The 26,800-nt window shown below is 47.0% G+C and overlaps 1 protein-coding gene across 2 annotated transcripts; it reads left to right on the top strand.

Moving 5' to 3' along the window:
- Nucleotides 1–6,402: 6,402 nt before the first annotated feature.
- Nucleotides 6,403–26,034, top strand: VSTM2B (V-set and transmembrane domain containing 2B). Of its 2 annotated transcripts, XM_055726410.1 has the most exons (5): nucleotides 6,403–6,796; nucleotides 7,423–7,607; nucleotides 9,198–9,227; nucleotides 10,083–10,491; nucleotides 25,824–26,034. In XM_055726410.1, the coding sequence occupies exons 1-5, from the start codon at nucleotides 6,724–6,726 to the stop codon at nucleotides 25,910–25,912; spliced, it is 786 nt and encodes a 261-aa protein (XP_055582385.1). In that variant the 5' UTR covers nucleotides 6,403–6,723; the 3' UTR covers nucleotides 25,913–26,034. The 2 variants fall into 2 exon arrangements, with proteins under 2 accessions (XP_055582385.1, XP_055582384.1); XM_055726409.1 differs by lacking the exon at nucleotides 9,198–9,227 and having other exon boundaries at nucleotides 6,580–6,796.
- Nucleotides 26,035–26,800: the final 766 nt, after the last annotated feature.

Consider the following 26,800-nt stretch of genomic DNA (forward strand, 5'->3'; position numbering starts at 1 on the left):
AAGTGAACAGAGGAAGGTTACCCCCTACACCTAGATAATCATTGTGGTGAGGCCAGGACACAGAGGCCACCCTGCTGCAGAAGGTGCTGCAAGCCCTGATGGCTCGGCTTTCTGCCTCGCTCCTGCAAGGGCGGTACCTGGTCTGCCATAGCAGCTTTTTCTGTGAGCTACCTAGCAGCCAAATCAGTACAACTAATGTAACCATATTTAATGAAAAAAAAAAAAAATCATACTAGCTTTAGCTTCAGCTTTTGACTTTTTAACAGCAATGTTTTTTCTTCCAATATTTTATCAAGTATTTATTCTGTAATAAATAAATAAATAGATCCATGCATTCTAAGCAAATAAAACTAATTTCCCCACCTCTAATTAATCAAGTTTTATTTGCTTAGTATCTGTGATGTTGCAGTAGTTATACTAACTCTCCAGTCATTCACTGAGTCTCCCTTGAACAACTGGATAGGTGTGACTTGAATTCCTAATTCCTTTGATTTTCTAGCTCCACTAGTATAGTGGAGAGTCTAACATGATGTGATCCTGGCAATGCAAATATTAAAAAGGAAAGGAGAAACAATCTTTTCTTAAAAAAGTAAAGCAAACTCTCCAGTTTTACACATGGAAACATATTCTTTACAATCTTGCACAGCAGGTTCATCTCCTCACCCTTTACACCTGGAGTTGGCAGATCGCTGAGGCACTTACGTTGCAGCTCACCCAGAAATGCTTGCAGAACTGAGGTCTGCGCGTTTAAGAGGCTGCTGCAAATCCTGTCTGATCTATGGGTTTCTTATAGGGATTTTTTTTTTTTCCTATGAGGTGCTGGGAGTTCTTTGAGGTCAAATATATGTCAGTTCTCTGTGTGGGAGATATACTAGTTTCTGTGAGCCCAGTAGGAAATACAAGGTATTGCCTAACTCAGTAGTGTTCTCTCTTAGACTTAGCATGGGGTTTTTTAGTAACATTTTTAGTAGCATTCTTTTTTCAGTCTTTATTAATAATATTGTGGCTTCAATTCCCCATTAATTATACCACTTTAAGAACGTGATGAATTGTGAAGAATTGGTAAACAGTTGTTAAAATTATTTTGTAGACCCAAATATGGAGTATTTTGAGTTTCGTCAATGTTTTTATCTGTTTCAAATGATAATTACATTTTTTTCCCCAGAAAACAGATTAATTTGTAGATTAATTTATAATCTATAAAATATTATTTTCTAATAATTAAGAGACAAGATATTACAAGATGGTGACCTAATATAGTTATAAAACTCCTAGTGTAAGTTAAACACAAATATGTTACTCAAAGGGAGTAATGACAGTATGTAGGTAGAGACAAGGCAAGCAATACTCACCTCCGTACCGTCAGGCACTGCTGGGTCATCTTGGAGTCAGAGCTTCTCACGGTAATGGTGAAGTTTGACTGCTTCCCTGTATTCAGTATACTTCTGCAAAGCAGAGTATTTTTTAAAATTCCCAAGGCTGAGTTGAGGTGGCTTTTACTCTGCCTCTGTGTGATCCACCTCATTCAAGCTCTTCCCAGTAAATTTACTAGATCCTTTTTCATACGTAGGGGCTGCACTGAGCAGTGGAGGTGCAGCCGCTCCGATCTGCTGCAGGATGAGCTGCTAAATAGCAAGCCCACACGCTGGTGGACCTGGCAGATGATGACTTTTATATGTTGTCTTCTCCTGCCATCTTACACTCCAGTTTAAGTGTTAGGCAGCCAGCATCATGTCTTTTATTAAAACAGGCTATATGCCATACATTTCAGATAAATTTTACAGTGTGCAATAATCTGATTTTCTGACTGCTTTTGATTTTATTGTAAGCACAGGGTACTAGAAGATGAGCTATTGTTGCATTATTATGAATATGTTGCCTTCTCTTTCCGTATGTTCTTGCATGAGCATCTCTTACTGTTAGATCGTTTAACAAAGAATATCAGATAAAGTAGAAACTAAAGGCAATTAAAAATGCATTTGCTGCATAAAGTGAGAACTGTGCCTAGCCAAAATGCAGAAACGTGCTTTCTACCTTAATCAGTTTCATAGAAAGTGAAATGAAGCTTTTTGGTGGAAATGTCACTTGTCCAGAGTAAGGATAATAAACCGAAGAGGTAGCACAGTCTGACAGTTTTAACCATGAATTTCCTAGTGTAAGACCAATCAGTTCTTTCTCAAACTCCGTTAGACTTCTGCCTATCAACCTGGATCCTGGAATAACTTTGAGGCAGTGCAGCCCACTGCTTGCAGATGGGAAACAGGAAAGTTATCGTGTACACTGGAAACAATCCACCCCTTTGAACTTGCAGCTTTTATGACCTTTTACAAACTTCTCATGAGAACACAAATAGGCTGTCAGTTTGGTTTGGGCCTGATCAGACTGGAATTTGGGGGGTGGGGAGAAGGAAGGAAAAATGCAATTATACCTCTTGATTTGATGTTAAACCAGTGACATTTTGAAGGCAACCAGGCTAGCAGTTGCCAGCCTGTTATGAGCTACTCTGAGGCAGAAGCTCCACAGTGAAGGTCACTGTACTGGAAGCAGAGAGATGAACATTTTAGCATCTCTTTCTCTTTCGCTTTTTTTTGTTTCTTTATGTCCAATATTTGCTTCTGCCCCTCACCTATTTTCTAAAGATAATGCAGTTTTCAGAAGCCAGTCAGCATGCCACGAGCATATTCCTGAACGCTGCCTGTGAGTGGCGAGTGGCAGCACTGGCGGCTCCACCACAGGAGCGGAGGGCCAGGGCTGCCCTCCACGCTCACAGGAGTCATTGGTAAAAGCATTTACTTTCTATCAGCAGGAGCAAAACCGGCTGCTGTGACTATGAAAACATGTCAGGAAAAATGAGGAAAAAAAACCCTGACCAAAAATCTGAGAATATAGTGTTGAACAGGATTTCCTTCTGCCAGAGAATTTAGGGAGAGATGAACGTTGCTTAATTATGGTAGGAATACCAACTCACGTCAAGTATGTTACAGCGCTTTCACAGCAGCTCAAAGTAAATGTCCCATCACGTGTGCTTCATGTGTGTAAAACTGGGTATTTTTGCAGCTTTCTCCTTCCCAAAGGTGACCCACACTGTTTTAATTTATGAATGGATTAACTCCAAACAGCAGGGTATGAATTAAAGGCTCCTCAAGCAGCCATTAGAAAGTATTTTGGTTATTCAAATAATGGAGTTGCTAGTCATTAAAAAAAATTACAGGGAGAAATGTTCTTAAATGCCATCAGCTAGGCAGTGCTGGAATTGCTTAGGGGATTTCATGAGTTGCTATAAAACATGGTCCAGCAACAGCAAAAGTAGTCTGCTGTTACTAGTCCTGTGTCAGTGTCTGCTTAAAGCACCAGATACTCATCCATTGTTAATCACCATCACCTCCTGAGGTCAGTGATGCTCCTGCATTTCATATAAAAGGAGGATTTGGGCTAACAGTGGAATATAGAATGGGACTGATAGATGACAAAGATGACTGTCCCTTCAGGAGGAATCCTGCGGGTTTCATCCAAATGGTCCCTTTAGACTGCTGGCTTCCCTGGAAAGATGCTCAGGAGCCAGGAAGGGGACTTCAGAGCCTCTCTCTGCCATATCCTCAGGGTTGGCTTAGGGATGAAGTCACGTGTATAAAGTGATAATGAGTCCTGTTGCCAGAGCAAATGCTCCTGTGTTTTGGCTTACCCTACAGCAGAGAGCATCTTCTCTCCTAAAATCTGATTTGGAGTGGAAAACTATGGAATTGCCATTGGATTTCTCCATAAAAACAACCAATTTCAGTTTGCCTAGGTGTAAATTTTTGTTATATATCTGCCACATGGCTTAATGTAATATCTGACTGACAGTTACAGCAAAAAAATATGGTCATCAACAAAACACAGCCTTTACTTCAAGCACCTGAATAGTTTCCCTGATTTCACCGAGAATCAGTGATGTGAATAATGCTGCAGGATCAGCAACTGCAAAAGGAGCCTCTCCCTCTGATATTCCTGCCATTCATCACCTGTTCAGGCTATGAGCGCAGGCAGGTGATAGCTTCTGTGCTGTAGAAGTCCCTTTTGCTGGCAGGAATGAATCAATAAATGACTTCAAATGTTGTTATGATCCTAAGAGCAAAACAACTTGCACAGAGTACTTGCTAGTCAGTGTAGAGCACAACAGTCGTGTCATGTCGTGTTCCCCCCCCTTATAATTTTAGCAGAAGAGAACATAAAAAGTCTTGTTATTACTCTAACTTAAGACAGTGAAAACCACGCTAGTGTTCCTAATTTCTTACTTTAATTGAACACAAAGATATCAGCGATCCAGTGTTCAGCTGCTAGGTATAAAATCAGATTTGGTGGTAGAAGTGAAGGTTTACTGTTATAAATTGAGGGACACGTTCAAGATAAAACTGTCTTCACTTCAGCAACACTATTATTACAGTAACAACCTTAGATTTATTAAAATAGAACTAAGTTTAAATGCATTTGCCTTTCCTTTTCATTTTTATTACTTATTTTTTATATCTAAGAAACAAAACTCACACGTGAACTGGGTATTTTCACATTCCAAGCCTTTGTAAAGTTTCAGAATGCTGTGATTTCAGGAGAAACTTTTAAACATCAATTTTAACAAAAAGTAAAATTTTTTCAAATATGGTTTGTCACTACTAATTCGATATAAAAAGTAATTTTGTTTTGATTCTTTTTATCTATTAGTTTTCTAACCAATCCTGCCGCAGAAGGCACAAAGTCATGGAATTGCCTCACTAGCCAAGGACCCAGCTCACCCATTCTTGGGATTTGACTGGAAGACTTCTGCTGCTGAGCCATGTGGCTGCTGGATTTACTTCCTCAGGTACGTCTGTCATGCCTGCCTTGCCCTGCCTTCATGGGCCTGGTAGGTGAAGCACTACGTGGGGACTCGGGCAAGGTGGTAATAAAACTCTCACTGCAGTGCTACGTGGCTTAAGGCCATATGTGGAAAGAAATATTGATGCTTACTTATGGCACGAAGCACATGGAGCTTTTGGTGGAAAAGCAGAGTGTAAGTGATTATTAGACTATTTCATGAAATGGTGTTTAATAGTTATTACAATAAAAGCTTTTATGATTGGTAGGGGCTGACTCCACCTGCCCAGGAAACTGGGCTCTGCCTGCTGGCAGGATCCAAGCTCCCAGTAAAGGCTGTGGAGAAAAGCAAGGAGCTGGTCTTCAGGCAAGTTGTTACAGACCTGCCAGAGGGCTGTCGTGCGATTTAAATCAGGATATGATCAGTAGGAATGACTGAAAATGCCCTGAAGAAAAAAAGTTTCCAATAGGAAATATTCATTTGATGCAGTTTCAGTATTCTTCAGGATGGCGTGAATTTTACTGAAGCTTCCCAGTGGAAACCATGCAGCTGGCAGGGCCCAAACTGAGACCTCCAGCAGCCTGGCAGGCTGGACAGGGCGCTAGCTGGGAAGCACCCATTTGAAAATTGGTCTTAGTTATTCAGAAAGTTCATGTTTCTAAATAATTTGTTGTGTAGAAATCTTCATGTATCCAGCTTTGCATTCTGGTACAGAAGGAAACCATTAAAAATACAAAGGAAATTTTCTGCAGATCATAAACCACACTTCCTATGCCATCCCAGTGATTAAATGAAGTTGTGGCTGAATAAAACGGTGACTTCTAATGGGGTTTCAGAAATAAAGAGGCAAAGATTTTAGAAAGGCACCTCAAATTTACTGAAATACAGCTCCCTCACGTTACTGCAAAAATCAAGCTCTGCTTGCGATTGTAACTCACTGTAATGACTTTACTGACTTGACTTTTGAGCACTTCTACTTTTTAATGGGGACATCTGCCTGAGAAACAGCTGATCCACAGAAACGTCTTCTTTTTATGATACTGTATTCTAAATCAATAGCGGGTTTGTTGCTTGTTGGGTTGTTGGTTGGTTTTTTTTTTTTCCTTAATGTATTTCAACACGCAATAAACACGGTGAGCCGGGAAGCCTGACAGCAAGTGAGCCATCAGCAGCGGGCGGTGGCTCCCCGGCCGGGCGCGCTGCGGTCCTCATAGCGCGGCCGCGGCACCTGGCGAGGGGCGGGGGGCACCGGCAGCCCGACGGCCGGACCCCTCGGCGGGGGGCGGGGCCTCCCGCTGGGGGCGGGGCGGAGGCGGGGCCGGCCCCGCGGGTGCCGCTGCGGCCGGGGCCGCTCGGTGCCCGGGAGGGAGAGGCGGGGCCGCTCGGTGCCCGGGAGGGAGAGGCGGGGCCGGACGCGCCGCCGCCGTCGTGCAGCCGCCGCCCGTGCGGGGGCAGAGCCCGGGCCGCCGCAGGAATACGCGGGGCGCTCCCCAGGCTCGGGGAGAGGAGGCTGGTCCCTGCCGCCTCGCCGGAGCTTCCCGCCGGCGCCGAGAGGAGGCTCGGCAGGGTGATGGGTCTCGGCGGGGAGCCCGGCGCCGCGTCCTCGCCTGCGGGCAGCGGGAGCCCCCATCCAGCGCAGGGCAGCTGAATCCCGAGCGGCGGAGCAAAGCGCCGGGACGAGATTTATCGCTTCGTTCCCTGAGACGCCGCTTCCACCGGCGAGCCGCTCTGAGCAGCCGGCTGTGGATTTTACCTTTGCTTCCCCACAAACCAAGGTTAGCCGGGCGGCTTCTCGGGAGGGAGCCCCGACCCGGCCCCGCCGTGTGCGATGGATTGAGGCGTGCCCGGCTGCGCCCCCAGCCCGGCCCCCGCCCGCAGCCCACATAGATGCGATGGAAAATCGGGGGCTCTTCTGCACCTTATGTTACCTGATGTTCAACGCACCTCTGCTCTTCATCGTCACCGGTGAGTGGGAAACTTCTGCCTCCCCCCGCGGGGAGCCGCCGCTCCGGACACAACTTGGTGGCGGGAGGCAGCGGGGCTCCGGGGCGGGGGTGGCCGCCCTGCCCGCCGCGGGGCTCTGGCCGCTTGGCCCCTGCCGGCCGTCGCGCCGAGTGCCGGCCTCCCCGCCGCTTGTGCCTGTGGAAGCGCTGCCGGCGGGGGCAGGGAGCGCCGCCGGGGCGGGCTGTTGCAGAACAAGGTGGCACTGTTGCGGCCGCAGCTGCCGGCAGCGCGGGCGCGGAGCGGAGCGCAGCCCGGGGCAGACCCCGCGCCGGGGCTGGGGGAGGGGGCCGCGCAACACTGGTGCCCCTGTGCCCAGCCGAGGGCTTGCTTGGGAGAACGGGCGGGTTTAAGGCCCGCTTCAAACTTTGCCTGCCCGCTGGAGCCGCGCTCCCCGGCTCGGCCCTGCGCCGGGTGCGCAGTCCTTGGATGCTCCGCTTGCGCGGCGGTCACCGGACTGCGGGAAACCCGTGCCCTGGTCAGCGCTTAGCCCTTGAGCTGAAGCAGCTCATTTTAAGCTGAAAAGGATTGGTCTTGTCTTTTAATCTCTCCCGTTAACCAGCCCTTGTAACTCTATTTTCCCCTCCCAGCTACCTTTACTGAAGTTCCCAAAGATGTGACTGTTAGGGAGGGAGATGATATTGAGATGCCTTGTGCTTTCCGAGCCAGCGGATCCACCTCTTACTCCTTGGAAATCCAGTGGTGGTACCTTAAAGAACCAGCCAGAGAACTTGCACACGAATTAGCCATCAGTGTCCCCGGCAGCAGGAGCAAGGTAATACGGTGCTACGGAGATTTATCTCTTCGAGTGCAATGTGCGCAGCAGAGGGTGATCAGTCCCAGAGAGGAGAGTGCTTCCTCTACCCAGTGCCAGCGAGTGGTTGGAAGCGCTGGCATCCCCGGGCCCACCCTGGGATGGAGGAGGACAGGGCACGCACCGTGGGGGACTTCAGGAAAAAAAATCAGCAGTGCTTTAAGGATTGTAAATAAAAAATGATAAATGTCCTGCTGCAAAATCAGCAATGAGCACCTGGGAGAGGCCATCAAAAATAGCTGTAGTGTGAAGTGGGAACAAATAAAAACTAGTGCTTCTGTGGGCAGAGCTAGGAACCACTGTAAAAGATGGGAGAGCCTTTGCTCACTGACAGCAGAGGAAGGCGCAAGGGACAGACCTCTCTATTGGTAGGTTAAGTACATATCAATCTGCCTATACAAATGCATATAGTTTCTCAGGGTGCATGTACATATGTCTGTATCTGGAGCTCAGCAAGACATTTTCAAACAGTCAGATGTAGTAATTAAAATGCATGAAGCAAAGTTAAATCTTGCATGTCCTTTCCCCTCCCCCTAGCAAGCTGCCTGGTGTGAGGGTAGGCTCTAGTCTAAATTTTTCATCTGCGTTTCCCCGACGTGAGCTAGTTCATTCTGCAGCCTCCCCCCAGTGCAAGACACCTTTCTGGCGCCAAATGGCGTGGCACAAGGAGGGGGGTAAAGCAGGGCTGTCAGGCCATATTGCCCTACTGCGCAGGGCACGTCATAGTCTCCGACCCCCCCCGGCCCCTGCGCCAACAGGGTGCCCCGTGGCAGCCTCTGTGCCTGTGCCAGCTCCCCTCTCTGTGGCACACTTGTTTTCCTGCAGAGCTCAAATAGAGATGCAAAGCATATAGACACTGAGCTAATGCAATGCCGCCTAGCTGGGGAAAGTGTAAGTCAGTTGTCAGACAGGGAAATAAATCGCTTGGATTTAAATGTCGTCTTTAACCTTATATAAAAACCGTGAGTTGCTTTTACAATAAATGATGACAGGGCATGCCTGGAGAATGATGACCGTCTCCCTGGGAGGCGCATCAGTGAGATCTGAGGCATCACTTAGGTTTACGGTAGTTGGCTGGAGACAAAAAAAATAACCAAGTACAAAACCTGCTGAGTGATACCTGCTCCCAGGATTTTTCAGGACTGAAGCTCTGCCCTGAGCCAGTGCAAGATCCAGCCCACCCAAGCACTTTTTCACCGCTGTGCTAATGCCCCTGGTAAAGCGTCTTCCCTGGTGTTTGTCAGTGTCTGTGAGCAGCACAGCATGCAACAAGCGTTTCTTTGGCTGCTGTTTGCACCCTTGGTGAAGGCAGTGCTTCTGTGGGCACCACAGGAACTTTACCAAAACACTCCCCACAGCTGAGCACTGGTTTGCTGCCTTCCCCATCACTAGGGGAGCTCCCCCCCTCCAGCCACACACAGGCTGTGTGAATGGCAGGTGGAGAAATTTGTATCTGTGCACGTCCTGTCCTTGCAATGGGGTGGGAATATGAGCATCTTGTTGCTGTGCTGGCACAGCTGAGTCTAATCTCCTTTAATTCTCCTCTTTCAGGTAACGAATAAGGATGCAACCAAAATCAGCGTAAGTGCAGCTCCAGCTGGGTGGTGCACACCCCTCCTCCGGTTCACGTGGGACGTACTGCATGCCCCCTCCTCTCCTGACACACGCACGCAGCTGGTCTCCCCGGCAGCCCCACACCTGCAGCACGGCGGGAGCGTGGCCCATTGCCCCTCCTCGGCGTGTCGTGGCTCGGTTGAAGCGTTGCCATCTGTTGCTGGTTTAGCAGTCACGTCTCATTCCTCGCAGGTGGAGGGGAGGCGATGCCTGCCCTACAGCCCTTCCTTTGCCACGTTTGAAAAGGACTGGGGGCCAGATGAGGAGAGAAATTTGCTTTTTGTTTTTCTCCCAGCCCTCGGCAAACCCCAGTCGCCCGTGGCGACCCTCTCCTCTCCCCAGGTCCTGCCGGGAACCAGTCCTGTTCCCAGCGATGCGGGCCCGGGGTGCCAGCGAGGCAGCGGCGGAGGGCGGCCTGCACCGGGGCTGCGGGGCGGGCACCCCCTCGGGCTCGGCCGGGCGGCACCGCACCGGTGCCCCGGCCTCCTGCCGCCGGGGGGGGGGGGGGAGGTTGGTGCGGGCTGGTGGCGCCCGGCGCCGGGGCAGCCGCGGGGCTGCAGGGGAGAGGGGCCCGGCCCGCGGTGGCGTGGGGACGGTGGGGAGCAGGGGCTGATGCTGGGCGGCCCCTCGGGACCCCGAAGCGGGGCTTTCACAGCGCGGGGCTTTCACAGCGCGGGGCTGGGCTGAAGTGCCCGGGGTCTGGCGGCGATGGGCTCGGTGTTCCCCACGTGCGCCGGGGGGGAGGAGCGGGGTCGCCGCGGGGGAGGGGACGGCGGGGTCGGCCCCGGCTGAGGCGGCGCCCCGCGGTGCGCTCTCTTGCAGACGGTCCGCGTCCAGGGCAACGACATCTCGCACCGGCTGCGGCTCTCGGGCGTGCGGCGCCAGGACGAGGGCGTCTACCAGTGCCGCGTGGCGGACTACAGCGACGACGAGACGCAGGAGCACAAGGCCCAGGCGCTGCTGCGCGTCCTCTCCCGCTTCGCGCCGCCCGACGTGCAGGCGGCCGAGGCGGTGTCGCACATCCAGAGCGGCGCGGCCCCGCGGCGCCACGGCCCCGCCGCCCGGCCCACGCCGCAGCCCGGCCCCGGCAAGCGCCCGCCGCCGCCCCCGGCCCCGGGGGGTGCCGGTGCCGCCGCCTCCACCGCCAGCGCCACCGCCTCGGCGGCCGCCGCCTCCTCGGCCTCGCCGCCGCCGGGTCAGGCCGCCATCCTCCGCCAGCAGCACGGTTCAGGTAGGGCGCGGGCGGGGGGCTCCCCTCTCCCCCGGCCGGCCGTGGCTCCCCAGGTCCCGCAGCGCGGGGTAGGGCCGGGTACCGCGACACCCCTCTGTCACGGGTGGGACGGTCGCCGGAGCCTGTGGCTAAACCGTTGCACCCAGTGGGCAGGCGCACGCACCCGAGCTACCCCCGGAGAGGGACGCGCGCTGCACCCTGCAGCTCGGGGGTTAGCGGGGGTGTGAGGCCGAGGGCAAGGCTGGGCCCTGTTTCCCTGCCGTGGGTGCGGTGGCCGGCCCCGCGTTCCGACCCTCCCTGTGCTTGTCGGAAGCGGTGCTTTAAAGAGCAGCTGCAGCCTCGAGCGAGCGGAATGGCGCAGCTGTTCTGCAGAGAGTTAGGGCCAGTGAGGGGTTACGGGGTCCGTGCGGAGCGGGGTGCGCGTTCGGAAGGGCGATGCCGATGGCTGCGTGACGAGCTCCGCGCCCAAATTACTGGCAGGCCAGGAACTGGAGATACTGCGCTCTGTAGTGGTTTGTAAATGTAAACACGCCGCTAATACTGATTGTCTATCAGTTAATACTGTATTAAGTTCTTAATGGCACAGTAGCACGTTATGGCCAGCTGGAGAAGGCGGTTGTGAACCTGTATGTACACTAACGAGAGCAAAGTCAGGGAGAAAGAACACGGAGTCTTAAATCTCTGTTACAGTGGTGTTTCAAGCTTCAGAGGTGTGGTGTTGCTCTGGCTGGGCTTTAGCTCCCCTGTCAGCCACTGCCACTTGGCTAACGTTAAACAAATGTCCCTGCCAAGAAGGGAAACAATTCTGTGCCACCAACCGTGCAGGGAAAGCCCTGAGCTCCCCTCTCTGATGAGTCTCTTACGCAGGCTCATAATCCTCACACAGGAGTGCTGGCACTTCCTTCTGATACCTCTTCACACTTGCAGGGCAGACAATTGCAGGTTTTGGCTGGCAGTAATGGAAATCAGTTGCATGTGGGTCACTGTGACCGGGTGCTTCTTTTATCTGGCTACTACCTTCTGCTGTTTTCTGAGTAGTTTAGTTTATTTCTCATGTAGAAATTCACTTGAAAACAGGTTTTACTCCTTATCATTCCTAAAACTAAGCTGGTGGTTCATTGATGTGCAGTGGAAGAGAAGGGTAATTCCAGAGGTCTAACTGCGGATGCCTGTGGGCATGTAAAAAAGTTCGGTTTGCTTTTGCTGAGTTCATGACCACAAGAAATTAAACCGAACACTGTAATGCTCAGGATCTGTTGTTTTCCTCCTGGCAGGGTCTGCTTTCTTCCTAGCAGCCCACATCTGGTGGTTGTTTTCGTGTTTCCCACTCCCCCACGGTGAGAATTCTTGCAGTGTTTCCGCGCCGACAAAATAAGTTCAGTTTGGGATTCGCACCACCGTGTGCCCTGCCTGTTGAACCCAGCGCTTATGTGCTGCATATGAACTAAAAACAAGATGATGAAAGTGCAGTGGGCTCAGTTCCATCTCAACAGATGGACGTGAGCGTGTGCCGCTAAGCAAGCATGTCACATATGTCTGTTAGGGCAAGACCCCCTGCCCAGATCATCTAAACTGCTGTCTGTCCTGATTTTTTACATGTCTGTGGTTTGGGGATGTGGCACTGCTGCATCATTTCTAGGCTGGATTAAATTCTGAAAATAAACTGTAAGGCATTCTGGCCAGCAGTGAAGATAATGGAATGATTTAAATCAGTGAAAAAGGTAGTGGAATGCAGAAAAATATTTCATGGGGATCTCCAGATGGAGGCTGATGCTAAGAGGACTACAAAATAGGCTAAACCAAAATTTCCTGCTGTGACATCTCTCCTGTGTACCAGGATGTCTGTGAACAGTGCCACTCCGTGGCAGTTTCCATTCCGGGAGAAAGCCGAAGTGGATGTGGAGAGCTTAGGACTCCGGTTCTTGTTTGTAGTACTGACTTAAAAGGTAAAACTTAGCAACTGCTTTTGTCTGCCTACCAGGGAGGCAACTAATTTTGTATTTTGGTATGGTCCTCTGTAAAAATAATGTCTTTTTACTCTGCTTGAATCAAGACCCCCTGAATAACAGGCTTCTGCTTGGTTTCTTGTAATTGCCATACCTATGGCAGGTTGGAGCTGCCTGTAATTACCTATCAATCAAACATCAGCCACAGCATGGCTCAGGAGATTAGCAGCTGAAAGCTTGGCCCTCGAAATTCCTGATTCAGGTGCCTTCTGGACCAGAACTGTCTGAGACTGGTTCCCGCAAGGTGTGTCTTTGCTTGCTTTTGTGAATCAGGTTGCTGTCCCAGGCCCCATCGTTGGTGTATTTTAGAAAGACTGTCGGGGCCAGGCACTTGGTTTGAAGCAGAGAGAGAGACAGCTTGGTGCAGAGGCAAGAAATGGATTTATCTCCCCTAGATGTGAAGCGTTGCTCCCTACCCAGAACAAAGGCACGTGGATAAAATACTAATGTGGAAGCCAGTGTGATGAGGACTTGCAGGGATATTGCCTGCTTTTGTGAAGAAATTGAAGACTAGGGTCTCCAGTGCTGTCACTCGCATTGGCTAAGCACTAAACATTCTCCAAAATGTTTTCAAAGAAAACGACATCCTAGAGTTCAGTTTCCTATTTATTTGTATGTTAAAGTGGTGTCTTTAGACCTATTTTAGGTGCAGTATTTTTCTCTGCAAAGAGTGTAGTCTCTTTATAGGAAATACTGGGGGGTTTTCTCTTTTTTTATCTCTGGAAACTAGAAGCCCTGTTTGAAGTCCGCCCTCTCAAGGCAGTGTCGTGGCTGGTTTTCCTCACAGTAGGGCCATCAAATCAAGCTAAATCTTTGTTCACGTAGCTGTATGAGACTGCAGGACCTAACCCTGTGTTGCTGTATGAATCTGTATGAATTCAGTATATGTATGATAGTGTAATACGTATGCTTTGTCTTGTTTTGAGCTCTGTAGCACACATACAGGTAAGTACTTGCACCAAATCTGTGTGTAATAATTGAATCATCTTAACGTCTTAAGCATGTGTAAGGCTTTTCATTGTACACAGGGATAGTTCCTCTGTATAAATGCAGAAATGTGCTCAAACAATGGATTTGCCGTCAGTGATGAAGAAACACCGTCATTTAATACGTTGGAGACCTCTGCCTAAAAGCTGATGGCATGGCACTAGCCACAGTGTCCTGCATGAATTGAGTTCTAATCCTATTTTCCTTGCAACAGAAATCTTCCCAGTATGTTCAGTGTAGTAAGATGGGGCCTCTGTGTGCTTGTATTCCAATAAATGTGATTATAGATCAAATGCTGCTTTCAGATATGTCTGCAGGCTCTCGTTGACTTCACTTGGAGTCCCAGTCATACACATGGAAAAATGTAATTCTTTACATCTTCTAGTTGAACTGAAACATAAACTTATTAGGATAAATGTGTCTGTTACTGAAATTATCTGAAGAGCATAGAGTCTCACCTGACAAAGCAGGTATAATTAGAAAATCCATAGTTTCAGAAAATCCTCTGAAATTTTGGTAGAAATTTGGTGATCAGCATTATAGTATGTACGGGAATAGTTCCAATGTAACAGAAAGATTTCCCGATATGCCAGAAATACTGTCTATTCAAACAGAATTTCATCTGTAATGTTTATGCTACCATGTAAAAACTTTAGTGCTGTGGCCTCACAAGAAGTAAAGAAGCCGCCCGTAAGGCAGGCTGAGGTGGAAACAGAGCATGTTCCTTAGGCTGCAAGGAGGCAGATCTGCTGGTTTTAATACAGTCAGAGAAGGAGCTGTTGTCCATATGGTACTAAATGAAAACAGTATTTAGCTTTCAGTTTAAATACTGGTATGCAAATGGAATCTTCTGCTGTAGGAAAAAAATCAGGGTGAGCAAGTGAAAGAGCGTGTATAGTGTTAATGTGTTTGGAAGTGTTCCTGGTTGGTACTGGGAAAGTAGGGACGGTACAGGAGCATGTGTGTCTGTCCCCAGAGGTTGGTAGTCTAAATGGATGAGCGGGACAAATGGCGGGGAGAGCGATGACTGACTTTGCTGAGTGTGTGGCGGCTGTGAAATAAACTATGAAAACTTAATTTCAGATCTCTTAAATTTCAGTCTAGTGCCTTTAGTCATGAAACTAACTTTGTCACCTGATAGGTGAAGTAATAAACAAGGATCTTCATACTGACCTTCTGGGAGGCAAATTGTCTGTATTACAGCCTACCAAACGGTCTTCAAAATGAGTGCCTGTGTATCGGCTGGGGGGCAATTTTTAGTTTAACTTCTGAGCAGAATGTAGATCAGACATTGCAGCTTCCAAATTCCCTTTTATTTGTTTGATCTCTAGCCTCAAAGCTCTGAAGTGAAAGCTTTAAATAAAATAAACAAAGATGGGAGTGTGAAACAAGAAACTGTGCTTCATTATGCTTAGAGTGCTCTAGGAAGGACACAGACTCATGTGTTATGCAGAGATGAAGTGTTCACAGCACGGAAGAAAATAAGTCTTCACTTCACGCCTGTCCCCCTCTCCCCCCCACGAAGCCTTTTATGTCTGAGGCAGAAGGAAGTCTGCTTGTGGGCTGCATGGCCTCAGATGATACAGCACCGGGTCCCAATTCTGCCGTCTCTGTGCGTGTGCAGCTCCCAGCGGTGCTCGCAAGAGCAGTACCTGCACCAAGTCGAGCTGTGGCAACCTGCCTTGAGGCGGGAGAGCGTTGGATCTCCATCGTGCACTAGGAAGCAAAAGGTGTAATTTTTTTTGCAGCTTAGAGACGGGAAAGTAAATGCACCCGCTGTGGCTGGTTAGAGGGCCTTGTTTGGGGTGGCAGGGGTTGAGTGTGGATAAACTTTGGGTAGGGGGGTGGGTCTAGGGCTCTCCCGGCTTTGTCAGTATTTGAATTACTCTGCGTGCTAGTTTGAGAAACAGCCTGTGGAGCTCATTTATCTTTGGTAGATGAACAGCACACAACATAGCAAGAAGGGAAGGTCTCTGTTGTTGTTCGGCTTAGGCTCCCTACCTTTCCAGCTCGGTAGTGTCTGGGTCTCCTTCACTACCCCTGCGCTTTTTATGAGACCATATATGAGCTCCCGTTCTGTTGTTACTTGTAGTTAAATGCAGCCTGGGTCACGTCACATTTTCCTTTACGTTAAATAAAGTAGCGAGACGGAGACCATAACTGAATTATCAGGCTGACCTCCTAAATGTCACTGGATAATAAACATGCAAAAAGAATTCTCATTAACTACACATCACTAGCACTTTAATATCTAGGCAAATTAGACTGCTTTGGGGACAAGTGAGGTCAAATATCTTCTTTTGTGTGTGTGTAATATGGATTAATTCTTGAACTGGACAAAAGCACGAATTGCAGTACCCGTGTCACCTCATTACCTAGGGCAGAAACAAGCTGTGCCAGGGTGGGTTTTGTACTGTGGAAATGCAATTTATTTGAGTAACCTCCTTTCAGTGGTTCTTGCTTGTTCCCCAGAGGACAGACAAAACTGTACTAACCTCTTCTGCTAAAGCCTGTGCAGTGTCCTTGAAGAAATCCGAATATTATTTGAATTTCTTTAATATCTTCAAGTTATAGATGAAAAAATGTTTATTAAAAAATATTACTGAATACAGTGAAAGGGGTGTTCCAGGTCTTTCTAACGAATGTGGAAGCTGTACCTCACATTGGTCTAGATTTCTGTATGAGATTGATTCATTAGTGAGTGAAAATTAGAAATTTGTATTAGAAAGGCTTAGTGCTCCCACGTGTCTTTTTGCATGAACAAACAGCATTTTGGGCTAGTTCTTTGTGTATGGTTTCAGTAGGTACTTTGCAAAATGGAGTCTTAGTTTGCAGTACCAGCTAACTTACTGTGTGTATTTTACAAGAGGCAGATAATTGTCATGCATTCCTCACCTCTGATCTATATATCTATCTATATATGTATCTATACTGATACAGCTTTGCTGATGTATAGAAACATGGGAACTCTCGTGGATTATATAGGTCCCTAATACTTTAAATGGTATACTTCGCAGTCATAGCAGAAAGAAATGTCAAGACAATCTTACTGGTACTAGTTTTGAGAAGGATATTAATAGTAGTGGTCTGTAGTTGGAAAAGCAAACATAAAGTACGATCTGACAGGAGACGAATCTTCCAGCAGTCCTGTGAAAAAGGTGTGCTTTATGTGACGGAGCCTGACAGGGCCGTGCTGGTAATAAAAGGGGTTTGGTTTGGGTTTTGATTTAGCTTTGCTAAAGCAGGGAGAATGCTGGCAGGTTCGCTGTCGCTGTTTACTATGTGTTTTTTAAAATTAGATAATGGCAGAGCAGTCCCATATGTCAATAATAACCATTCAAGTAGGTTTGTATTGGAAAAAATGGGGTTGTCAGCAGAATGGTATTATTTGTCACAACAGTGGTTAACAACCGAGTATTTTATATTGCTAGGCTGTTATCAGTTGGGAGGCAATTTTATTAGCTGGAAAGAAGAGCAGTCTGGCAGAGCAGAAACTGTGCTCTGTGGAGAAGTCAGTGTGATAGCAGTGTGCAGATCGTTGTGCCGCGGCTGGAGAAGGGAGCTGCGCTAACGGCGCTCACGCAGGATGTCGAGTAGTTGCTATACTATCTGGTCTTGCCCTGCGTTTGCGTGGTTGTGGCAGAGCATCCTTGTTGTGTGGGCTAGGAGCAGCTGCTAGCTTCGAAATGAGGCAGAGCGCAGTTAGTCCTCTCATGGATGTCGTCTTCTATGTCTGTCATTTTATTGGTCATGTGTAAAATTCACCGAACTGGTATAATTAGGACTAATGTATTACTTTATAATGTTTTAAAATCAGCATTCTAATCTGAATATCTCTCGTGCCAGGGAGCTGGAGATCTCACAGGTAAAGAGGGCACTGAGGAATGTGCTATGTCCGCAGTTTTTCCGAATAACCCCTTGCTGGCTTATTCAGTAAAGTTTGGCCTCCCTTAGATCTAGGGCATGGCAGTGTCTTTAGTTAGCCAGTGTGTGGCAGACAGCAATCATTGGAAAGGTTTGGTGGGTCTGTATATTTGTGGGTCAATCCCAAAAGGTCGCTGTTTGTTTACAGCCAAAAGGTGACCCTTTCTGTATGTAAATCACAGGCTCTGCTTTTTTTCAGGCACATGGTCTCAATACAGTCATTTTCCGTGTGCCATCATGTATCCTGCTAATGCGTTGAGCTCTGTTCTTTACGTATGGACAGGATAGGGTTATTTTCAAAAAAAATCCTTAGATAATCTGCACTCAGATCTGCTTAACTTTAGTAATTCTGATTGGAGTGGTAATTACAGCTACATTGGTGGCTGGCTTCTAATCCTGATCAAGTCAAAAATACCCTAAAAGACAGTAAAGTGAGAACTGCAGTGTCTTGTTCTTTACTTCTGGGTTGCAAATACTTACAGAATGTGAAATTTGTGGGGCTTTTATTGCAAGCCTTTTCCTAAAGTGTTGACTTACAGAATTGTGTGACCGTATCTAGCTTGCCTGCTTTTTGCAGCGTGGCTTTTTAGTCCTCCTGCTTATAATGAAAAACTTGAGAATATGGCCCAGACTCACTTCAAAGCTCAGTAACTGAACACCCGCTACCAGTGTTCTTCATTGCCCCGTGATTTGGGTAGTTTGAGTTGGGCTTTTTGCTATTTGTTTGTATCAGTGTGATGTGGACTTGCTCACATAGTAGTACTGAAGAAGGATGCGTAGGGCTGGATGCTTATTTGCTACCCGAACTACCACTAATGGAGTTGGGCTTTTTTCTATATGTTTTAGTTCAAAGTTAATTTTCCACCAAATCGTAGCACTACAAAGAATTTTGTATCTTTCATTATTCAAGTGTTCGAGGAGTGAATTAATGGTGCTTGGTTTTGGTAAGTTGTAGGTCGTGGAACTGCAGAAGATTCTGGAAATAAAACAAATCCATAGTTGCATGGTTTGGGTTTCTTTAGTAAGATACTTGGTGAGGAGAAATCTCGCAGATACCAAAGCAGAAATCTGTTTAGGGGAATGTACTACAAAGTAGAGACCAGCTGCAGGTCTCAAAATAGGAAATTTACTGGCTTATTTAAATGCAGAACAATATAAAGTATTTAAGCTGCATGATCTATACAGAGTGAGTGACTCTTTAAGTATTCAGGATATGTCGCTATTCTACACTGACACTGTCTGTAGCAGTGTTTCCTTTTGGAGCTTGTTAAATTAGTGTTGTTATTTTCTTGAAGCATATGCTGGTGTTTTCTTGAAGGTTTTCCTTAATTTCTCCAAGAGTGGATATTTGGAGTGATTGGGTGGTGATTTATTTGGCTGTCTCCTGTGTAGGACAGATCCCAAGAGCATGAATCCACTCAGCTGCTGCTCTGCTGGGCTCTCTGGGGGCACCACCTTCTCTCAGTACAGCAGTTTTCACACAAATATGGCATTTTTCACACAAATATAGCATTTGGAAGAAGCAGGGTGAGGCTTTCGGTAAGACTGCTGACTGCTCTGTACATCTTTGGCTACCACAGAAGGGAAGTGGGGAAACTGAGGGGAAATGTACCAGCTGTTTCCCGTATTATGTGTCCCTACTTCTTGGAGCTTTAGTGGGAGATGAGTTTTCACCAACCTATTGACAATGGAACTGCTTATTTCTCTGACAACCTAAAAAGTAGAAATATTTTTTATAAAGGTTTAATTATTTCTTGCTCTCTACCTGATACGCACTTCCATACATTCATCAAATCCCCTAGTTTAACTATCCCTCTTTCTGTTTGTTAGTAGCTGTGTTTAATGCAAAAATGGCCGGCCGCGCAGACCTGCAGCAACTGTCGAACTGGATCAGATCAATTGTCCATCTAATCCTGTAGCTTATGTCTAATAATGCCCTTATGATCTAGGAGAAAAAGGGAGGAGCCTCCGTAGAGGATAATTGAGCACTTGACTGATCAGTGTACCATATGCATGGTTGGAAGGGATTGTCAGTCCTAGGATTTCAAGAACAACTTGGCCTTAATGAGTCTCGGTTGCAAGGAGCGCTAATGTGATCAGAAATCCACCTCCGTAATTGTGAGTGCCTTAAGAAACATACGCACAACTCCTCTACCAGTTCCTGCACCTGCCCTGTCTCGCAGGCACTCACACAGGTCGGCTTCTAGCAAAGCAGTGCAGTACTTCAGGAAATCGACGCTGCAGGAGGAATCTTTTTTTCTTAGCTTTGTATCAGAACCAGAATTTTCTTTCCTTGCATGACGACAACTCCCTCTCCTTGCCATCCAATTTCTTTGTTTTCTAATCAGTCCGTAACTACGTGACGCATATGACCCATTTTTCACAGAATATGCTAAAACGGGAGCTTCACGGTACTCAAGGGTGGTTAGCCATGTCGTAGTTCTCTTTCTCTGGGTGGGGGTTAAGCACGTCAGTTGAAATGTTCTGGGAGCTAGAAGATACCGCTCAAGAAAACAAGGTTCCGCTGGTCATCTTAGCAGCGCTGTCATGCCTCTGTGTGGTGCAATTCCTGTGCCTTCCTGCCACTCACGCTGTGGTTTACCACTAAACCCACAGTTGTCCTGGATGAGCTTTTTCAGATTTCACATCAAACCAAATCAAAATTAAGAACAACAAAGAATTGGATTTTTCTCAAATACACATTTATTTTTCTACCTATACTGGAAACGTGCATTGTGGTGCCCTGTTGCAGCCCCTGTAGGGTTACCAAGCCTTTACGTTCTGCCTCACCTCTGTGGTCAGTCAGGTGAGTTCAGCCCAGCACATGAATAGATCCAGGTATGGGCAAGTTGAATGGGGTCACTTTAGGAGTGCTAAATACTGCAAATGCAAATGGAATCTTGTTTGAAGTACTGAAACCTGTTGAGTTTCCAGAATTCCAAGAAGCATGGAATAAAGTTACTCTTGTTACTTGGTATTTCGGCAGTTCAGTTCTGAACATAGGCCTGAACATCGCAGGGCGTATGGTAAGAGAGCAGGCAGACAAAGGGTGAAACTCAGGTGTATTTGAGAAGACCTAAAATGATGACACAGTTTTCCAAAACTCTGGCCAGTAAAACTGGTTTCAGTTTCCTGGAGAGTTTGAGGCTACAGCGTGGATAGGGAAAGTGAAATGGCATTTCAGGAAGAAGGGTGTGGAGGGCAGTGCTCACTCAGCTGCGTCAGATTTACTCTTCACCTTGCAAACCTCGATGGCATGGAGGAAGTAAGCAGGATCGCTAGCTTATACCTGCATGGCTGTGTAGAAATAAATACACGTACTGACTTCTGTGAGATATTTTTTTTGAGATGAGTTATAGAAAGCTGTTCCAAAATTCATCGAATCATAAATAAAAATGTGTAGTGGGTTGAAAACTAGTTTTATCGCCGTGCCTTCTGGGCAGGTTCAGTGGTAAGCAGATCCCATGCAGTTGCTTATAAATACGTGGGAAGTCACTATTGCCAAAATGAGCAGCACCAAAAGGCAGCTCAGGAGCTGTTTCTGGCTGTGTAGGCGTGAGGATCCACAGCCAGCTGAAAGCCAGGAGCAACGGGGCCCATAGTTTAGTATTTTTGCATAGATTTCTATAGTACCGCGTACTACTTTTAACAGGAGCACCTCACATTAGGTGCCGTGCTGCAGGGTGCAGCTGGGAGAGTTGCTGAAGTTGGCGGAGGCTCTGGATACGCTTCTGCACAGCATCAGGAGAATCAGCACTTGGGGAGGAGTAGCACGGCGAAGGCACCGGTTATGAGCCTCAGTAGCAAAACTGCAGCGTGTGGATTGTGCTGTGAGTATTTAACAGTGGAAGAAGGATATGTGCAGCTTGTAAGATCATGTCGCAGACTGGAGTAATTCTAATGTGGTGTAAGCTTATTAACTCTTCAGTAAGTGTACAGTGACTCTAGTAATGGGTTTTTTTAATTAAAAACTTCTAAGAAGCTCTTAGATTTGAAGTTTGGTAAATTCCCTTCATTTCAGTGGAAGTGCTCCAAATGTACGTCAGGGAGAGAGAATTTGTTTTATCCAGGAGATTATTGCCTGTAATGATCCTTGACCGGCAACCCATATAACACCCTATTTTTTCTATAGATACACATTTCTCTGAGAATGTCTCAAGCAGTCTAAAGTTTCTGGAGAGACTAAATTAATCTATATGGTCAGTTTGATCCCTCTCCCCTTAATGAAATGCCGGGTTTGAGAGTTTTAATAGAACCTTATTCTGAAAGGAAACAGGCCGAGGCTAACAGGTCACTGCATAAAAGCCAGTACAGAGAAATGTCTCGTGATGCTGCCAGCTGGGGTCACAGCTCTGTCATGAACGGGCAGTCAGATGTAAGGTGTTACCTCATCCTTCAAGGAAAAGAGGCTACTGATGTCTTTCAGCTTTTTATTATATGGGCCACTGCATTTTACCACCATCTCAGAAAGAGACATCAAGGGACTTTTCAGATTCTTTCTCAGAAGAAAAATAGGTAACTGCTGGAAACTGTGGGTTTTGGCCATTGGTTAAATACAGTTTGTAAAAGAATCATCCCATTTTTTCCATGTGTCACAAGTCACTTGGTTGGTTAATGTTTGTTTTCAATTGGATGAACTGCTTTAAGTCAAACTTTGATGAATGCTGGCACAAAACAAATTATTAAATAGAAAACTACAGTAAAACATTATTATGTTGTAAATCGAAAAGAAGGATGAGTGATACCAGAGAGCAATTCGCCATACCCAAACAGAACAATTTGTTATTGTTCTGCTTAGTGGTAGGCTTTCCCTTTTAGCCATGTGCATATAAATAATTTAAAAGCAAAATCGTAAATCTGTGTAGTACAATAACAAAACATCAAATGAATATTCAAAATATAAATGAAGTGTTTTCCTCTAAGTGTCTGTAGTTTGTAAGTAACCATGTACTTTGATTTAAAGTCCCTGGGTAGAAACACTCTGTTCTCAGATCTGGGTCAGTCGCATGTCCTAGTGGTCAGGACCTTGTTGTATTGTGTTTACATCTAAAAATGTAGCAATTTATTAAGTAAAAGTAAAAACTTCTAGTACCGCGGTAAAAGCAGAATTGAGGACACTAAGTCCAGCTTGTCTATCCATACTACCTACAATGGAGAGGGTTCAGGTTAACTAAACATGGAGAAATTACTGGAAATTCTAGTCTGCTTATGCTCAGAGGGAAGAGAATTCTGAAGTTCTTCTACTGCCTGGAGTCCTAGAGGAGATTAACACTGGATCAGTATGAAAAGAGAAGCTTGTATTTGGTGTTGAGTAAGAATAACTGCTTTCAAATATTTTTTTACCAATGTTTTATTTAACTGCTGAGATTCTGAACTCAAGTTCTGCTGTCAAATTAATCAGATGGAGAATGTAGTTAAAAACAACAGCAATTTCTACAAGAGGAAATGACAACAAATTTGGACTGTTAGACTGAATTCACAGTTCTGCAGAGATTTAAACTAAAACTAGTCAATAAAGGTAAAACTGGTGTAGGAATGACTGTGGTTAGCAGGCACACAGCTGCTGCGTGGGGTTGTGACTAATACTACTTTCCATTCAAAACAGAGACGATCCTAACCTGGTGTCGTTCGCAGCCCTACGGTTGTAAGAGCACTTGAGCTACAAGAGCCAGTTTCTCCAGGTTGCGTTCCTCAGCGTTTCCAGGATTCCTCCCTTACAGAAGTGCAGCTTGCTTTTTGAGTAACTCTCCTCCTGTTCGTTGAGAGGCCAAGTTCAGCTCTGGCAGGGAAAAATGGGTTCTTGCTACCCTCAGGTTCGAGCATAATAAATACCCGGGGCCAGATCTTCACCGCGGTGGTGGGCAGGTGTGGAACGGGCACAAATTCAGCACCTGTGAGCGGCGCGCAGCTGCCAGGAGCGTCGGCTGCTGCTGGGCTGCCCTTGCCATCCCTGGGCATGGGGGACAGCAGTAGCTGTATACAGTTGACTGTAGCTGTACAGTTGACTGTATATGTTTAAGGGAAGGGGGGACCTGCTGGAGGAGGAGGGCTCTGAGGCTGGGGAGTGGCTGTCACAGCCCTGCTTGCACCCAGGCTGCCACAGAGACTGGGAGGTCTGGCAGGGCAGGGCTCCCGCTGCGTTCCCCAGCCGAATTGCTTCTCCTGCCCCCAGGTCTCCAGGGCCAGACCCTCCTTGCACCCTGGCTCTGTGGGGCTGGTTCCTGGGGTTGGGAGGGTGAGTTTGAGCTTGTGAGCTCCTGCCTTGCTGCCTCAGAGCAGCGAGAACGTTTGGGGCTGGTGAGTGTCTGTCCTGTTGTGATGGCTGGGAGCCTGAGCTTTAGCAGCTGTTGCACACTTTCCTGTACATATTTCTAGTGTCTTTTTCCAAAAAGTTAATCAGTTACTCCGTTAGTTACCTGATTTAATTGTCTTTGTTAATGACTTTTAGCTTTAAAAAGATAAATCCTGTCTTCATCTTAATGCCTTGCTGTTGGTATGTCAGTGGTCCTTAGCCACATGTTTGTGCATGCAAGGATTTAATTAAAACCTTAATAACTAAATAATCTCCACACAGTCTAGGCGGCTGTGGGATAGCACTATGGGGACATTTCTTGAGTTCCTCAATTGCACGCCATATTACTAGGAACTATTTTTTGATATGGGATAATAATACTTCAGCTTTGCTGGTGAGGTATATACAGATTACGAGGCAGCCTGACCAGCGAGCCCAAGAGCAGTGGTTTACTCGGGAACTGTTCGAGGTATTTCCTTTGATCATGCTGCAACTGCGAGAGGCTCACATCTCCTGGAGACCAAGACTAAAGTGTTCGCATTTGAAGTGAGTTGCCTAAATAGAAGTAGCCCGATTCCTTTTTCAGAGATACTGAACACCAGAAACCAGTGGGGTTTTTTAAAGCTTTCATGCTTTGCAGAGTGGCTCGGACACTCACTTTTCTGGGTGGCTGTGGCTTTTGGGGGCATCGATTGCTTGTGTCTGTAGGGTGTTCAGCACTGGTGAAGCCTCCTCCTGGGTGCCTCTGCGCACTCCAGCTGCAGGGCAAAGCTCCGGCTGGGCTTGTTTCTGCATTCACCCCTGTGGAAACGTCCCACAGCCACGTGAGACATCAGTCACGGGCGTGCGGCCCCCTGCTGTCGTGTTACAGTGTTGGTGATAACTGCAGATGCTGGTCTGTGTCACAGCTCTGGAAGGGTGTCACCCGTTGGCATTTGGGACCCAGACAGCTGCTGGTGCGGGCCGGCCCAGCCCTGTTTGCGTGGGCTCAGCGGGGGCCTGGGGCCTGACAGGCAGCAGCCTCTTGTCCTGCAGCAGTGGCGCGGGCTGCGCCAGGACAGCAGAGCTGCTCCGTGGGAAGGGGCTGTTCTCACCCTTCCCCGGCAGCAGAGCAGTGCCCTGTTCCAGAGGTGGAGCAGCCCCAGCGCCGTGCTGCGTGTCCTGCGCTCCTGGCAGAGCGCGGCCAACGAAGCTCAGCCCCCTGGCTCGGTCCTCCCACACAACGGAGAGGGGGCCAGACCCTGGGGGCACGATCGGTTCCCCCCTTTTTGGTGCACATAACTAGAAAGCAAAAAACCTGAACGAGTATCTTAGTGTAAGTGGGTGTGAGGCGGGGACAGCCTTGTTAGCTGCAGTACGGACATGGATGCTACTTCTTGCTGTGAGCAAAGGCACCGGTGTCCGCCCCTGCCCAGGGGGAGCTGCATCCTCCTTCTACAGCCCTAAGGTCGCAGGCACGGGCCCGCCTGTGACGGCACGGCACGGCACGGCACGTAACTACCCCGCGGCCCCGTACCGTGCCTCACAAGCTTACCTCATAGGAGCGGGAGCAGTCTTGTCCTCCCAGGGTTTGGATGAAATGACTGTAACAGATGTGTTCCACATCTGACCTCTGTTTTTCTATAGCTCCTGTGCACATTTTTAATTTAAAATTCTGCTCTTTCCTATAAAAGGTAAAGAAGATGTCAAGGTCCTGCTGTTCCCATTCCAAATGAAATGGGTTCATGTCCCGTTAATCAAGGAGTACAGCCGCAGCATTTGTCATTTCCCTTTAAAGTAATGGGTGGTTGATACCTGTCATTTCTCAAGAAACTATATACCAGATTAAGATGTATTTATAGAAGTCTCAATTGCTGGTAACTTGGCTGCAGCCAAGTTTAGGCGTACCATTAGTAATGCATAATGAAATGACCTAAGTGGAGTTAGATTTGGGTGGGGGAAGAGAAAGCTATTTGAGTTGGATAGCTTGAGGATGCTGTTTTACTATTAAAATTAAGCTTCTGACCCCTGGCTCTGAAGTGATAAAAATAAATCTTCCTGTATTTCTCCTCTGCATTTATCTTCTCCATTGGAAAAGATAAAGAATAAAATCTCCTCCTCTCCCTTGTCTCTTTCTTTTCTAGGTACAGGACCTATTTATGCTACAGACCCACTCCTATATATGTTCCTGTTAATACTGCATAAGCTTGTACATTTATTAGTAAACCACTGACGGACTACTTCCTCCACTCCTCCTCAGCCAAACAAAAAGGAACCTATTTAAAAACAGAACAAACCCCTGACAAAAAGAAAAAAAAAAAACCACTGCAGTTTTAAAGATGGACAGAAAGAGACTGAAAGAAGCATGATAAATTCTGCGTGGGGGGGGAAATACATATTTTTGGGGATGCCACAGAAAGTAAACCACATAGAATAATGCATCTAGTTTCCAGACTATGTGTAAAGCCCTGCTCTGTGCATGGCACTTATGATTTCTCTATTTTAATGTAATTTTTTTTTTCTTTTCTAAACCTTTCCTCTGACTCTTCATTTTGCACGAACTGTTGAGCAGTTATCTTTATGACAATATGTAAAGATGTTGGGTCAAAGCCCTTCCTAAGAAAGGAAATATTTTTAGTAGATTATTGTGTTTAGGTTTTTTGGATTTCCTTTTTCTTTTTTAATTAAATTATTTCTTTTGGAGACATTTTAATTAAAAAGGTACATCTTACCATAATTAATATTCACTGTCAATAATATTTATTTTTAAATGAAGATTGGAAACAAGGTAAGACATTTGTTTATAAACAGTATTGTATATTGCTGAATAACAGTTGAATAAAAAGATTTTGAAATAAAGTTTTTACAGATGTTGTGTCCCTTTCCCTGTGTCCTGAAGCTCCCTGAGAAGGCTTCATGGCTGTGTCGATTTCCTGCCTTGTCACAGCACTGAGAATTGCAGAAAGGTGCATCACAAACAAAGAAAAACTGGTATCAGTTATGTACTACACACCCCCACGCACTGCAGAGCCCCACAGCGGGCTGTGCTGACCAGGCATGAGCTATAGCTGTGTGGTGGCGGTGGCACTGGTTACCTCTGGGCAGCCAGTTGGACACTGGA

This window comes from Falco cherrug, chromosome 14, assembly GCF_023634085.1.
Source record: "Falco cherrug isolate bFalChe1 chromosome 14, bFalChe1.pri, whole genome shotgun sequence".
NCBI lineage: Eukaryota > Metazoa > Chordata > Aves > Falconiformes > Falconidae > Falco > Falco cherrug.

What these genes read in the sequence shown, in the direction of transcription:
- VSTM2B (XM_055726410.1), top strand. Translation starts at nt 6,724, where the DNA reads ATGGAAAATCGGGGGCTCTTCTGCACCTTATGTTACCTGATGTTCAAC. An exon ending in AGGATGCAACCAAAATCAGC is followed by an intron (nt 9,228 to 10,082) that starts GTAAGTGCAGCT and finishes GCTCTCTTGCAG; the next exon opens with ACGGTCCGCGTCCAGGGCAA. An exon ending in CCGCCAGCAGCACGGTTCAG is followed by an intron (nt 10,492 to 25,823) that starts GTAGGGCGCGGG and finishes TTTCTTTTCTAG; the next exon opens with GTACAGGACCTATTTATGCT.